Source organism: Desmodus rotundus, chromosome 6, assembly GCF_022682495.2.
Source record: "Desmodus rotundus isolate HL8 chromosome 6, HLdesRot8A.1, whole genome shotgun sequence".
Taxonomy (NCBI): Eukaryota; Metazoa; Chordata; class Mammalia; order Chiroptera; family Phyllostomidae; genus Desmodus; species Desmodus rotundus.
In genome coordinates this window covers 17,384,986-17,400,361 of record NC_071392.1, presented here as the reverse complement: position 1 = coordinate 17,400,361, position 15,376 = coordinate 17,384,986, and the positions used below count along the sequence as shown (strand labels likewise).

Genomic DNA, 15,376 nt, shown 5'->3' with positions numbered 1-15,376 from the left:
GAATGTAGAAATATGTCATTTAAAGTTATGTTTATAAATCAATATTAATATTGTTGTTCCATAAATACCATAGTAAAATAGCCAAATAATTAAGTGATTTATTTTTATACTATACTGTTCAGATCAGTCAACTCTATAAATCCCAGGGACAATAATATGTACACACAGCAGACATGTTAAAAAGAATAAAAATGAACACGTTTAGTAGAAATTCAAATACGTGATTTCGTGGGCATAGAAAAGCCTTGAACAATTGCCTCCCCACCTGTGTGGGAATGGAATCCTAATGACACCTGCTCGGGATCACAATTCCTTTTCTTCTACCTGCTCACATGCACGAACGCTCCACACCTGTGCTGCCCATACTGTCCACATTTACAGTATATACATGCCCATACACACACACACTTTCTTTAGTCTTAGCCTCGTTCGTGAGCTTGCAGATCGATCTGCACAGTATACCCCATACCTGTTTATTTGCCTAAAATGATATTCATTTACAACTTTTTCACTCGTGCAAAAATGCAAAAATATCATACAGATTAGTATTCTTTCTCTAAAAATCTGTTTATGCTTTAAGGTTTTTGTCATTTACAAATAAATTAGGAAATAGAGTTCATTCAAATTGAAAATCATTACAATGTTTTTACAAGGCATTGCTGAGGTTTTGAATGGTGGCGTTCTTGAAACCATCGTCTTTCAAAACAAAAACTCAGTAAGTTATTGTTATTTCTTGATAGTTGCAGTTTGGATTACTTATATGAAATATATCATGACAGATCTAACACTCATGCTAGTCAAAAAGTGTTTGTATAGTACATGGATCCTCCTGTTTTATCTGTTCCTTGTTTCTTTTCTTGAAAAGTCTTTTTAAGAGCCATCTGGAAAATGTTGAAATTACGTACTAGAACATTTCTGGAAAGTTTTTCACCCAGTAAAAAAAGCTGAAGACATAAGTGAGGCAAAATTGAGGAAGAATAATTTTAGTGGATGCTCAGGAGAGATAACAGCAAATGCAAGAAATGTTTTAGTTTTATCTCCTAGTCCTTTGGTGTTTCCTTGCCTCATGAAAATCCTAAAAAATGTTCAGTTCTTTAAAACATCGGTTATACTCTTCCATTAAATATCAGTTGGGGTCCTCCGTTGCTCATGCTGTCTGTCATTTCCTGTTAGGAAAATAACATGAATTAATTAAAATTTCTATCAGAGTAAAGACACTGACTTGGTTGATGGGTTTGCAAAACAGAAATTTGAAGCCACTGAAGAACTTGCTGGGTTTGAGGGAAGGACAAGGATTGGCGTTGTGTGGCGTTGGAGGCAATGAAATTTCATGACATCTTGGGGCACATGAAAATGCGGAGGTGACAGTCTACGAGACCAAAGTCTTCTGCCCACAAAAACAGTGCAGTCTCTCCAGTTCATTGCTCAACTCTGTTTGGGAAAGACCTCACCTAGAAAGAAGATGGTTATACGCCCAGGTGTCTCTATGCAGAGGATCCTCTGCCGAGCATGTCAACAAAGAGCCCGCTAGGGGTCGCCTTCACTCTGTAGAAAAGCATGGGGCCTTTTTGCTAAGAACTGAAAAAGGCCCACCAGGGGATCCCTGCTTATTTGTAAGTATGGCTCACTAATAAATCACAGTGGAAAGGTTATTTTTATGACACTGTCACTCATACAGCAAAAACAAAAAGGAAAACACAACATGTTTTTTAAGGGATCGATTACTCAGTTAATGAGAAAACTGCATGGGATAGCAATTACAATTTAAATTTTTAGGATGACCCAACATAAAAAGTTCCATTTACAATGGTAGAAAACATATTAATTTAAGAAAAATGTAGAAGCTTTGAACTCATGTTTTATTAAACATTAAATTCTTCACTATACAATAAAATGTAGTGAGGAGATGTGAGGTCTCTTCACATAATAATGGTCAGTGTATCATATTATAAATAATATTTGGGCAAAACTCTCTAAAAATAGATAACATCTTTCCTCACTTGAACAAGCCTACTTGCAACAGAGCAGTCAAGAATAATTCAAGATGGGCAGGAGAAAATTATCTTCTCAATTATCTCATGCCTATCAGTTTGTATCTACTTTCTGTTTGGATGAATTAATAATTACGAAGTAAAGTGTTTGCTTTTACAAGCTTTAGAAACTCTTCCAAATATTTATTTGAAAATAAAAAGTTATCCATGCCTCATTTTGTCTTTTCTCTTTGAAAATGCAATACAGAAGTTAAAATAGAGTGAAAATGCTTGCTTTTCTCTATTGAGGGAGTTTAGAAAGTTCCTGGAAGAGCAATGAGGTACTTGAAGAGAGGAATTGGCCTGGTGTTTAAACATGACTTTTGAAAACTTTCAGAAGATGGGGCAGTGTTTCTTCCAAGAAAATTCTGGGAAAGGAGACAATGGGCATGCGAGACAATTCCTCTCACATCAAGACCCATCCTTCCAAGCGAAGTGCCCTGGCCTCTTCCAGGCTGAAGGGCGTTAGTCATCTTGTCCCTGGGCATCCATTGTATCTTCCCTAGTAAGATGCTAAGAAATTACCAGAATAAAAAAGCCTAAAAATTCAAACTCCTTTAGGATAAAGGCTCTGACAGGAAGTGGAGAACATCCTTTAGAGCCGGCAGCTGGCCTCTATGGTCTGGTGGTGGTTCAGCTAATTGAGGAGCTGGCGCTGCTAGAGACATGTGAGGGGGAAGTGCATCTAAAAATACACTGAGATTATTGGACTGTTGTCAAGTTAATAAATAAGAAAACAGAGTTAGGGTTTCATTCAAGAACTCAGTGTTGGTGGCAAGATAAGTAGAAATAATTCCTCCAAAACAAAATGATCTTTAACAAAATTTACTCCTACATCTTTTTCTATTTCTCCTACTAGAACAAAAACACAATTTCCTAATGAATGTATAAGAATTAACTTTCTTAGTTTCCTTTCCTTCTCCTAAAATGACATTGCATTAATAGTGTAGCTTAAAACCATGAAAAACTACTCTAATGTATAGTCTTTCATTGCAGGATTAAAATACCCAGTTTTTTTAAAATCTTAACAAAAAAGAAGAATTTTCTCAACTAAATTCACCCTGATACAGATTCAATAAAATCACTGATAGAAAATAACAATGAAAACCAGTTTTTAAATGGATGAGTATCATACAGTTTATTTGCAAGTAGGCATGTCCTATTCAACAAGAAGATTCTACTCTAAATGTGAGCCCGACCAAGTGACAGTATTTGCCAATGGACATCTTTTCTCAATTGGGCCACAGTGTCTATGTGGCTTTATGTATTTGTAATTACATTGTTTAACCAAACCAAGAGCAGCGACTAATTTCCAGCAATCCAAAATATGGGAAATAAATTTAAAATGCATCAATCAGATAATTTTACAAGAAGAAAGTTTCCATGCAGGATTTTTACTGCATTAGTGTCAGATTTATCTGCTCATGCAGTTTGGGCATGAGGGAGATACAGTGTGTCTTTATCAGATACATCTATTATTAAAACCAAAACTCTGGTCTGAGAATGATGATACTGAGTCAGAATCAATGATGTAGCAGAGAACAAAGGAGTCAAGAATCATCCAAGCAGAAGAGTGTTTGGATGCCTATAGGCAGGCTGAATATTTTAAATACTCAACCAACTTTCAAGCTTTAAAACTGCCATGGGAGTTCATGTCTGGTCCTCAAAGTAGCTTTCATGAAAGTGACACTTTGAGGAGCCACATCCAGCATCAGTCCAGACTGATCGGCTGACCCCATGGCTTCCTAGAAGAGGCAGCACTTCCTGCAGTGACATTACAACACGGTAACTCCCTGGAAATCAGCGTACCTTGTAGGTAACTCTGGTGTCGGGGGCACCACCGGGCAGCTGGGCAAGTCGGTTATTTCAATAGCCCTCAATCTCTAATGTAAATATAACAATCATACAATAAATATTGCACACACATATACACAAAAATAAATCACACTAGTATTAAAAAATAGAGCATGAAATAGCCACTCTCCAAATAGATAATGATAATTTATTTTGAATAGCCCATTGCTTTACATGACCAGTCTTAGTATTTCTTTTTTTAGGTTTGGTTTTGTTTTATTTTTTTATTTATTTTTTATTTTTATTCAGTTACAATTGTCTGCATTTTCTCCCCATCCCTCCACCCTACCCCAGCCAATCCCACCTTCCTCCCCCACCTCTACCCTCCCCCTTGATTTTGTCCTTGTGTCCTTTAGCTCCTGTAGACCCCTCTCCCCCCATCCCCTCTCCACTCCCCTTTGGCTATTGTTACATTGTTCTTAATTTCAATGTCTCTGGTTATATTTTGTTTGCTTTTTTCTTTTGTTGATTATGTTCCAGTTAAAGGTGAGATCATATACTATTAACTCTTTTTTGAAGGACACACATGAATCTAAAATTGTTTTGCTGAAACAATTTAAGAGCATTTACTCTCCTTATTTGAATGCATAGATTGTATATAAAATACAAGCATAAATTACAGAAGAAACACTTTTTCTTCAAAATAACATTACATAGAAATGTGCAACAGTAAGTCTTGCTATTCTTTCTTCTACTCTGTAGTTATGCAGTTGTATCTCCATGATATCAAGTAAAATATGATGTAACCACTATCTTACTGGGTTTCTGTCATAGATGCTTTATCTTAGCCTTGATAGATCCAGTGGCAGGAACTAAATTTAAAAATATGTGCAAATATGGTAGAAACACAGACAACTCACTGTATCATTTGTCTTTTTCTGCAGTAAATATAACTTCCTGTCTGAATGGCTTTCATGAAACAATTATGCAAAGAACATTGTTTAAAATACCAGCAAAGCTACCCAAATATGCATGAACTGTAGATGAAAATTAAATGAAGCTTTATGTGAATTGTAATTTCTGCACTGATAGGCCAGGCTTTTTGTCGCCTTATTAAAAGGCCCTTTTATGCTTGAAAATCTAATTTACATAATCAAATGCATCCACTTACAAGCAAAAGGGGTGGGCTAGAAAGGCGAATTCATCCAACTTCTAAAACTGGCGTCATTGAGTCGAGAATGTAGTTAGTGTTTTTCCTCAGTATAATACATAAAAATCCATATTTATAAAGCATTTAATATTTTATGAAGTCCTACTTTAGATACTGCATTTTTGTATAGAGAGTCTACAAAATTATGTTGAAAATAGATGTGCCCAGAATTGCAGAGAAAAAAATAAGAAATTCCCATCCTTTGTCCAATAGGACCAAAATTTCATAAAATGTAATTTCTCACATTCCCATCTAGAGCTCCAAGTTGACCCATCTAGATTTGACTGTGGTCCTCATCACATACCAGCAGAGAGAGGACCAGGCACAAGACTCACTTTCTCAGCCATCTCATGAGAGTGATGCAGTGAATGCTCCCTTTCTGAGAACATCCTCCTCTGTTCATAGCTGGCTAGACGACACGTGAGCCATGAAGAGAGGGTGCAGCCCCCAATTCCAATGCAGGCAAGAGACATGGAGGCGAGATGCAGAGGATAGAGGGAAGAGGTCTTCTTTGTCACCGCCCGGAGGAACTGAACGTTCAGGATGCCCCCAATGAGTCCACAGATGCAGCAGGCAGAAAAGAGGATCATCTGATAAGGAAAAAAAGGGAGCCTTAGCCGTGAGAAAGCAAAGCTGACTCAATACAGCACAATCTCCCCTCCACCCTCCCCAACTCTTTCTTTCATTCAAGTTCCAAGCAATTGCTGCTACATAACCATAAAGAGTCTTGGTAGAAAAGGTGTAGAAAGAATGAAGGCCATGTCTAAAGGGTGATGGGAGAAGTATAGAAGCTAATTACAATCCTCTAAGAAAATAATTCAGCCAAAGGTGCTCTTTATGTAATTTTTAAACATTACATCTCACATGTCTAAAGTGATGGGGCCTTCATCCTTTCTGTCACCGTAGATACTCTCACACAGACAAGTGTTATTAGAAAAGGAGTTTCACAAACAAGCTGCACTACTCTTCCTTCCTTGTCCTTTTCAGACAACTGGTCTCCCCCTGGAAATGCTTTTTTAGGCTCAAAGATCACTTTCTAGGGTCCATGTGTGGTATTCATTTTGCCAATATTTAAAGGTCTATGATCTTTCCTATGGCACTCAATAAAATAAACCGCGTTTTCCCTTCTTTCCAAACTCTCATAAAATGACGCGGAAGGCAGTGGGGAACCCACGCTCAAGCTCACAGAAGTTGTCCTCCAGCCAGTATCAGAGTTGACGGGGAGCATGTTCCACCCCCCAAAACCCACGATAGTGCCATAAAACATCTGAAAACACTTACATTTGCATTCACTGTAATAAAATAAAATTAAATTAAAAATATTTGGGAATTAACTGTAGCTATAACAACACAGCTGTTTTGCTGCTGTATAAAATTAACTTCACAGTCCAGCAAAGCCAGTAATCTTTACTCCCAGTTCCATATTTAAACAGTTAAATTTCCCACAAACTCAAGTTATACCTTTTTCAGCTTATTGAAGGGTTCATATGTATGTTTGGGAATTTATAAGTTAGAAAAGTGGACACTGTCATCCACAGAAGTCATTAAGGGTTGCATATTATGTACTTAAAGAGTGTCATAGCCTTTCTTTCTTTCTTTCTTTCTTTCTTTCTTTCTTTCTTTCTTTCTTTCTTTCTTTCTTCATAATCTCTAATAATCTTCATGGTTTTCTTTGAAAATAAAAAAGCCAGGATTTATTTGTCAGTCTTCTTTTTATCCTAAATGAGTAACATTCAACATCTGAAAGTTGGCTAGTCACCAATTCCATTTTTGAGCTCTGAAATTTCAAATACTTCTGTGCACAATACAAACAAGTCGGAAACTTACGACAAGTCCAGATTTTTTTTTGGCGCACAATATCCCACATATGCCACAAAGAAGAAACTGAAAAGGAAAAGAACAACAATTATTTCACATCCAAAGATAAGAGGATGCCTAGTTTTCAGCTTATAGTTCACTCATGGCATTTGCTCCAGGGAAGCTGGAAAAGTTTACATTCCCATCCAAAGCTGAAAAGGAAAACACTCCGTTCCAGAGCAGGAAGGGATAAAAATGCAAATGCTAATGAAAGTTTATTATTTGCAAGGTTGATATAAGTAACTGTGGGATCTAAGCAAAACTTGAATCAGTTTTACCACCAGGCAAAATTATGAAGTTAACGAATTTAGAGTTTGGTCCTCCGATTTCCATTCACTGTCTGCTTGTCCCTTCCTACTTTCTCAGGGAAAACAGTGGTGTGAGACAATCATTCATACTACGCAATTAGAAACTAGAAACCAATGGGCTAGACTGCAGGTAGGGAATCTAGAACAAACGAAAAGATAAGGCATCAGACAGGGAGAAGTTTTTCTACAGAGACATTCTTTACACCTCTCAGACTACGTCAGGTAAAGTAGCTACCCCTCATTCTACCAGAAATACTGTCCTTGTGGATATGTTGGAAGAATACAAGGGGATGAAGCTACAGGAGTCTCCCTATCCACTGGGGACATGTTCTGAGGCCCCCAGAAAATGCCTGAAACCACAGATAGTATTAAACCCCATATATATACTATATTTCTTCCTGTACATACATACCTATGACAAAGATTCATTTATAAATTAGGCACAATAATTTACAAATAATAATAAAAGAAAAATTATGACAATATGCTGTAAGAAAAGTTATGGGAATGTGGTCTCTCTCTCTCTCAAAATATTTTAGTGTACTATACACACTTACTTTTTCACTTAAAGCAGCAATTTCCAACCAGTGTGCTGCCCGATTTTTTAAAGCATGCAAAATCCAACTATGTAGTCAGGGGCACTGACCTCTTTTCCTCTAGATTGTCAAATTAAAAAATGACAACATCCAACACAATAGCTATCTGGTGTGAATGAATAAAAATTACACCATTTTTTTCGACAAATAGACAAAAACTATATTTTGGGGTGTGCTGGAGAATTTTCATAATTAGTTGATGTGTGCCATGAGATGAAAAAGGTTGAAACTGATGACTTAAAGGAAGGGCTTCATGACTCCTTTCTAGCATGTCCAAACTACCAGCATCACTACTCTTGAGCTTTGGGGCCGTTGTGAAGTAAAATAAGGGTGACTTGAACACAAGCACTGTGATAGTACAACAACTAACCTGATTTCATCACACTACTCAAAATGGTGTACAGTTTAAAACTTACACATATTTTATTTCTGGAATTTTCCATTTACTATTTTGAGACCACGGTTTTCCATAGGTAACTGCAGCAGCAAAAAGCAAAATCGTGGGCAAGGGGGAATATTGTGCTGATGGCAACTACTTTCTTGTAAGTGAGCACATGGCTGACCTAGTTGCTTTGCAAAACTGGCTGCACCAAATCATCTTTCAATGACACACTATTAAGACATTTTGGTTGTCAAAAAAGGTAAATGGTTTAATTTCAAGAGAAACATTTAGGGCCACTTGAATGCACATTTATACGTACTTCTGGATGAGAGTAAACCATGTAAATAAAATAATCATTCATTAATAAATAGGCCCTTACTAAGGGCCTTCAGATTAGCAGAGATAAGTTTGAATGAGGTTAAACTCATTTCCATTTGATTTTCTTCTTTTTAAATTTGCTACCTCAAGTCAGAACAGACTATTTTACATGTTGATAGATTTTTAAAACTACAAATCAAAAGACTTGAAGGATTATCTAAAATAAATTGTATGCTATGAGAAGCAGCAATAAAATTGGGTAGAAAATATTGGGTAAGGAAATTGTCCCTTTGCAAGGGAGTTTTCTGTATAAGGAAACACAGTGATTACAAAGAAAGCAATGATGCAGCAAGGCGGCTCAGGGGACACAAGGATATATAAGAATTTGGTATATAATATAGGTGATCTTTCAAATTAATGGGGAAAAGATAAGGATGATTTATTCAATAAATAGAATTAGGACAATTAGTTAACCTACCCTAACATCATATACCAAAATGTCTAGGAAACAGTTTGAATATTTAAATGTACAAAAATATAGGACTTCTGGCCAAAATGGAGGCATAGGTAGATACACTTTGCCTCCTTGCACAACCAAAAGAAGGACAAGAACAAATTTAAATAAAAAAAATAACCAGAACTGCCAGAAAAATCAAACTGTATGGAAGTCTGACAACCAAGGAGTTAAAGAAGAAACATTCATCCAGACAAGTAGGAGGGGTGCAGATGGGCAGCTGGGGTGCAGAGGACTCCTGGAAGGCTGCGACTAGAGGACTGGGACAGACAGGGTGGTGGCTCATGCACAAGGCGAGGTGGAAGCTGGCAAAGGGGGCTGTACCACATTTGTGTGTAGATAAACTGGGAGGAACAACTGGGGAGCAAGCAGACCATGCAACCCAGGGTTCCAGCATGGAGAAATAAAGTCTCAAAACCTCTGACTGAAAAAACTTGTGGGGGTTGAGGTGGTGGGAGAAACTCCCAGCCTCATAGGAGAGTTCATTGTAGAGATCCACAGGGTCCTAGGACATAAACAAACCCACCCACCTGGGAATCAGCACCAGAAGGGCCCAATTTGTTTGGGGGTAGAGGAGGAAGTGGCTGAAAGCTGGCTGAGAGCTGAGCAGGTGGCATTGTTACCTCTTGGACCCCTCCCCCAGAAGCCATGTGGGTTGCCCCTCCTTGGCGAAATACCTAAGGCTCCAGCCTGTACTATGTAAACGGTGCTCTGAGACAAAAAAAAAAAAAAAAAAAAAAAAAAAAAAAGGCTCAAATGAAAGAACAGATCAAAGCTCCAACTAAGTGATGAAGAGATAGCCAACCTATCAGGTACACAGTTCAAAACACTGGTAATCAGGATGCTCACAGAAATGGTTGAGTATGGTTGCAAAATATAGGAAAAAGTGAAGGCTATGAAAAGTGAAATAAAGGAAAATGTACAGGGAGCCAACAGTGAAGTGACAAAAACTAGGACTCAAATTAAGGGTTTGGAGCAGAAGGAAGAAAAAAACACTTAACCAGAACAGAATGAAGAAACAAGAATTCAAAAAAACGAGGAGAGGCTTTGGAACCTCCAGGACATCTTTAAATGTTCTAACATCTGAATCAGGGGTGCCAGAAGGAGAAGAGGAAGAACAAGAAGTTGGACTTATTTGAAAACATAATGAAGAAGAACTTCCCTAATCTGGCAAAGGAAATAGATTTCCAGGAAGTCCAGGAAGCACAGAGAGTCCCCAAAAAGTTAGACCCAAAGAAGCACACACCCGGGTGCATCATAATTACATTTCCCAAGATTAAAGATAAGGAGAGAATCTTAAAAGCAGCAAGAGAAAAGGAGACAGTTACCCACAAAGGAGTTCCCATAAGACTGTCAGCTGATTTCTCAAAAGAAACCTTGCAGGCGAGAAGGGGCTGGAAAGAAGTATTCCAAGTCATGAAAGGCAAAGACCTACATCCAAGATTACTCTACCCAGCAAAGCTATCATTTAAAATGGAAGGGCAGGTAAAGTGCTTCCCAGATAAGGTCAAGTTAAAGGAGTTCATCATCACCAAGTCCTTATTATATGAAATGTTAAAGGGACTTATGTAACAAAAAGAAGATGGTCAAAAATACAAACAGTAAAATGACAACAAACTCACAACTATCAACAACCGAACCTAAAAAAACAAAAATGAACTAAGCAAACAAGTAGAACAGGAACAGATTCACAGAAATAAAGATCACATGGAAGGTTATCAGTGGGAAGGGGGAGGGGGAAGAATGGGGAAAAGGTACAGGGAATAAGAATCATAAGTGGTAGGTACAAAATAGACAGGGGGAGGTTAAGAATAGTAAGGGAAATGGAGAAGCCGAAGAACTTATATGTATGACCCATGGACATGAACTAAAGTGGGAGTATGATCATGGGTACAGGGCGGAGGGGAATAAAGGGAAGAAAAAATGGGACAACTATAACAGCATAATCAATGAAATATATTAAAAAATAAATGTATAAAAATAGAAATGTAGAAAGATAATAAAGTTAAATATATAATTTAGAAGAGTGGGGAAAGATTTTCTAAACATACTAACTAGCAAAGTCACACAAAAAGGAAAATACTTGTAAATATTAATACATAAATTTGTAATTTTGATAGTCAAAAATATAACTCACAAAGAAAAAATAAGTTGGGATTATATTCAGAAAGCATAGGACAAAAGGTTAACAAAGTCATTTTAATGCCATCAAGCCATGAGAAGATAGAATTCAGAACTTGATAAAACTCGAATACTTGCGTCATTTTCAGGAGCCTTAAAAGCTATTTCCAAGTGACCCTTTCTCACTGTCCTCTGTGTCCACGGTCTAGATGGTCATGTCCCATATGGACTCTTTCTTACTGATCCCACCTCACATCTTTCTGGGCTGGGCTGAAACCATTCCAGATTGGACCAGGTCTGTACCTCTCAGCGCTTCCAAGGTTCAGATCAAAGCATCAGCGTGTTCTCCCCCTTGCTTCCCCAACTAAACTATTATTCACCCTGAAAGTCCATTCACCTGGAACTCATTCTTGAAATAATTTGAAAGCAATTCCTTGGATCTCTCTTGAAATCTATAAACATGGCCATTGTTTATTCACAGCCAAGACCGAGGGGACCGCAGGAGGGGCAAGCAGAGTTCTCCCACTTTGTTGGAGCATCTAGGTAGCAATAAAATCACTTCTATCTATTGTTCCACTAAGAACAGGAAGTTCAGGGCTTGGGTGGGGGAACGCAGAATAGGAGGGGCATTCAACAATATTTTTTCACTCTCAGTCAGGCCTGAAGTGTAAGTACTTCCCCATAGTTACTTTTGTTAGGCTACCCAAAATCCACATTCCTTAGAGGAAACTTGTAACCTGAGGAAAATTAGACCCATATAATCAGAAGTATCTAAAATCATGGAATTTCTAAGGTGGTTTTAATGGATCTTGGCTGAAGTTCAGCCATCACAGTTTATTGAAAAGTTAAAACAAGCACAAAAAGCAGCAAAGGATATTTTATTTCATTGGCTGTCTTTACGCAAGTCACAGCACTGCAAGGGATCTTAGTGGATGCCTAATCTAGCACTTACATTGACCAGGGGACCCAGAGGTCCAGACAGGGTTAGTGGCTTCTTCAAGGTCATACATCAAGGTCACAAATCAGAAAATAATATGAGGTTTTATTAAGTGTCTCAGTTAATTCTGGTAAGTGAACAGAAATGCTTTTCACAAATTTTCCAGTGTATTGTGGTGTATTATACTAGCAAATCCAACCAGAGGAGTTCAGTGGACACCTGGTCATCTTTAATTGCTCTCCTTTGCCTTTGCCGTTGTTAATTTTTGTTGTAGGAAAAATAATTATGGGATTACTCAATGGCATTACAGTCTAAAATTTAGTGTACCTTGTTATATAGGGAATTTGTTATAATGTTTCAAGATACTTCTTTGTTGCTGAACATAGTTTTATCCATGGTGCCAAGCACTCACCACATTATGGAAATTACAAAACATGTGAAAAACAATTTAGTTAAAAGAAGTAAAACTGATGGCTGAAGATATATATACACACACACATATATACATATATACATATATATACATATACACACACACAGTTTTACAAGAGAAAATATAATTTTATTCCTGAAAAGATAGACTGTTTAAATACATAGAATGGCATTTGTTTATCTTTATAAAATTATGTAAAATAAGTGATCTAAAGATAGGGAATTAAGAGCAACAATGAAATAAAACTAGTTAGTCCTCCAAGGGGAATTCATTTCATTCCAACTTAGAGTAAATTCGATAGAAAACTAAGGCTGTGAACTCATGGTAGGACGAAATGGAGCTCTTATAGAGATGGCATCCTACATTTTGAGTGGATTTTCTAAATAAAAGGTCTGAGGAGGCTTCTGCTTAGGATGTAGAAAGTCCAAAGATGTTCTTTCCACCTTAACAGTAAGCAAAACCAGATAAACTACAACTTTTCTAGACTGACACCTTTTCTGGAGCCGATCAGAGAGCAAAGGTTCCAAGGCAACGAATAACTGCAGCTCAAGGAGGAAGATGCCCCTCCAAAAAAGTCCGGAAGCACAAACTGTCACCAGTTGCAGAGATGGGAGGAGGATATGCTGGCTGTCATATACGCGTGTGGGGGCGGTGGTGATGCAAAGCCCTGCTCCTTCCTTACAAATCAAATTCTCTAAGCCCTTTGCAGAGGGGTAGCAAAACCTGTCATTTCTAGGGCATTTGCAAATATGTATCGCTACAGAAAATGGGGAAAAAGTGTTAAAAAAATTCTTTGTATAAGGGAAGGGGCAAAAATTCATCTCGGGCCTGACATCCTATGCCTATTCTAAAGGAGAGTCAATAACCACGGAGGGGAGGCAGGCACCTTGTACACAAAACCAATCACGGATGCCAGGCCACGTTTGGCTGTCTCAGGGAACGGAGTACAGGGCACTGAGAAAGTCCTGCCCCTGAGGCCAGATCACAGGGCCTTCCCAAACCGCGACTGGAGCAGAACAACAAAAAATCTTCATCTCCACTCCCACCTGTCTGTCACCATGGAGCCTAACAGGTGTGAGTAACAAGCAACAGCAGTCTACACTGAGGGAGATGCAAGAGAAGAGAGGAGACCTCCGCTGCAGGGCGGTGGGAGAGAAAAGGAAACGCTGAGTTTGAGGCACTGACGCTGAATAATGTAAAGGCAACTGCACGCAAGTCACCATTGATGGAATTGATCGACTACGGGGCTCTGAAGACAATCATCGCAACAGTAAAGTCAGCTCCGCACTCGAGTGACTCCACCTTCACTCTGATAGCCTAAAGATGATACTCAGATAAAATACTACCAGGTTCGGATAAAACGGATTTTGGACTTTGAGCTATGTATCAGCCCAATCCTCACCCAAGAGATTACAAGAAAGACATGCTCATTTGGTCAAAAGCACTGTGGTAGGCTGGATTATGGCTCTCCAAACATTATGTCCCAGTCCCAAGAATCCATGACTATTACCTTCTGTGGCAGAAAAAAAAAAGTTTATAGATGTAATTAAATTATAATCTTCACATGAGGAGATTATTGTGTATTATCCAGGTTGCTTTTATGTGTAATCATAAGGGTCCTTTAGAGGAAGACAAGAAGGTCAAACACAAAAGGAAGCTATATGAAGATACCAAGAGATAGAGAGAGAAAGAGACTTGAAAAAGCTGCACTGCTGGCTTAGAAGGTGGATAAGAAGGACATGAGGCAACGGATGAAGGCGGCCTTTGAAAAGTGGGAAGGATAAGGAAACAGGATTCACCCCTGGATCCCCCAGGAGGAATGTCGCCCTGAAGACCCATGTTGGAACTATGGGCTCCAGAACTGAGAGAAGATAAATTTCTGTTGTTGTAAGCCGCAAAGATTGTGATAATTTGTTCCAGTGGCGACAGGAAACTAACACAGGCTCCAAAACATTATTTCTCTAAAGGAATTACTAGAAGCTGTTCTTCCAAAACACAAATGGGGGGAGACATGAGATAGGAAAGGAAGGTAGACTAAAAACATAAAATAAAACAAAACAGTAAACCTTTGAAATTGAAAAATATTGATTGGAAAAGTTAATATCTGTTTAGAATTAACATCCCAGGTGATTTTGGCAGGAGAGATGGTGGGTTGGGAGTAAAGAAGGTGTAAGTAAACTGTCCCAAGATTCTTGAATCATTAACAGTATAAAAGAAGACTTAACCTATTCTAGCTGTCAGTGGAAAAGTAGAACTTTAAGTTTGTTCATTTAAAGTAGAACTTCTCATTTGTTCATTTGCCCATCAGTAGATGAGTGGGTAAAAAAGCTGTGGTATATTTACACAGTGGAACACTACTCAGCCGTAACAGAGAAGGAACGCTTACCTTTTGCAACAGCATGGATGAACCTGGAGAACATTATGCTAAATGAAATAAGCCAGTCAGAGAATGACAAGTACCATGTGATTTCACTCATATGTGGAATCTAACAAATGAAATAAACTAATGAAGTGGAGACAGACTCATGGATACAGAGAATAGCTGTCAGAAGGGAGGGGGTTGAGGGCTGCATGAGAAAAGTTAAGTTATTAAAACTCATGGACACAAAGAAAAGTATGGTGATTAGCAGAGGGAAGGCGGGTAGGGAAGGTAGAGGAGGGTAAAGTGGGGATAAATGGGATGGAAGGAGACTTGAGTTGGGGTGGTAAATGCAAAATATAGTGCACAGATGATGTATTGTGGAATTGTATACCTGAAACCTATATAATTTTATTAAACAATGTCACCCCAATAAATTCAATAAAAAATATAGATGACCAGAAAAATAATAAAAAAAGAAAAACAATAAAATGACACTAAAGTTTGAACCAACAGA

The 15,376-nt window shown here is 38.1% G+C and overlaps 1 protein-coding gene across 3 annotated transcripts in view; it reads right to left on the bottom strand.

Moving 5' to 3' along the window:
- Positions 1-15,376, bottom strand: part of TMEM196 (transmembrane protein 196) — a 49,163-nt gene continuing 33,787 nt past the window's right edge. For 2 of the 3 annotated variants that reach the window (XM_045197290.2, XM_045197289.2), the window contains exons 2-5: positions 6,862-6,918; positions 5,370-5,624; positions 3,840-3,913; positions 1,089-1,166 (exon numbers count right to left, since the gene is read on the bottom strand). In XM_045197290.2, coding sequence (XP_045053225.1) covers positions 1,160-1,166; positions 3,840-3,913; positions 5,370-5,624 — 336 coding nt within the window. In that variant the 5' untranslated portion in view covers positions 6,862-6,918 and the 3' untranslated portion in view covers positions 1,089-1,159. Of the gene's footprint in view, positions 1,167-3,839; positions 3,914-5,369; positions 5,625-6,861; positions 6,919-15,376 lie in introns of all 3 variants that reach the window. The other variant, XM_024562886.4, reaches the window with a different exon arrangement.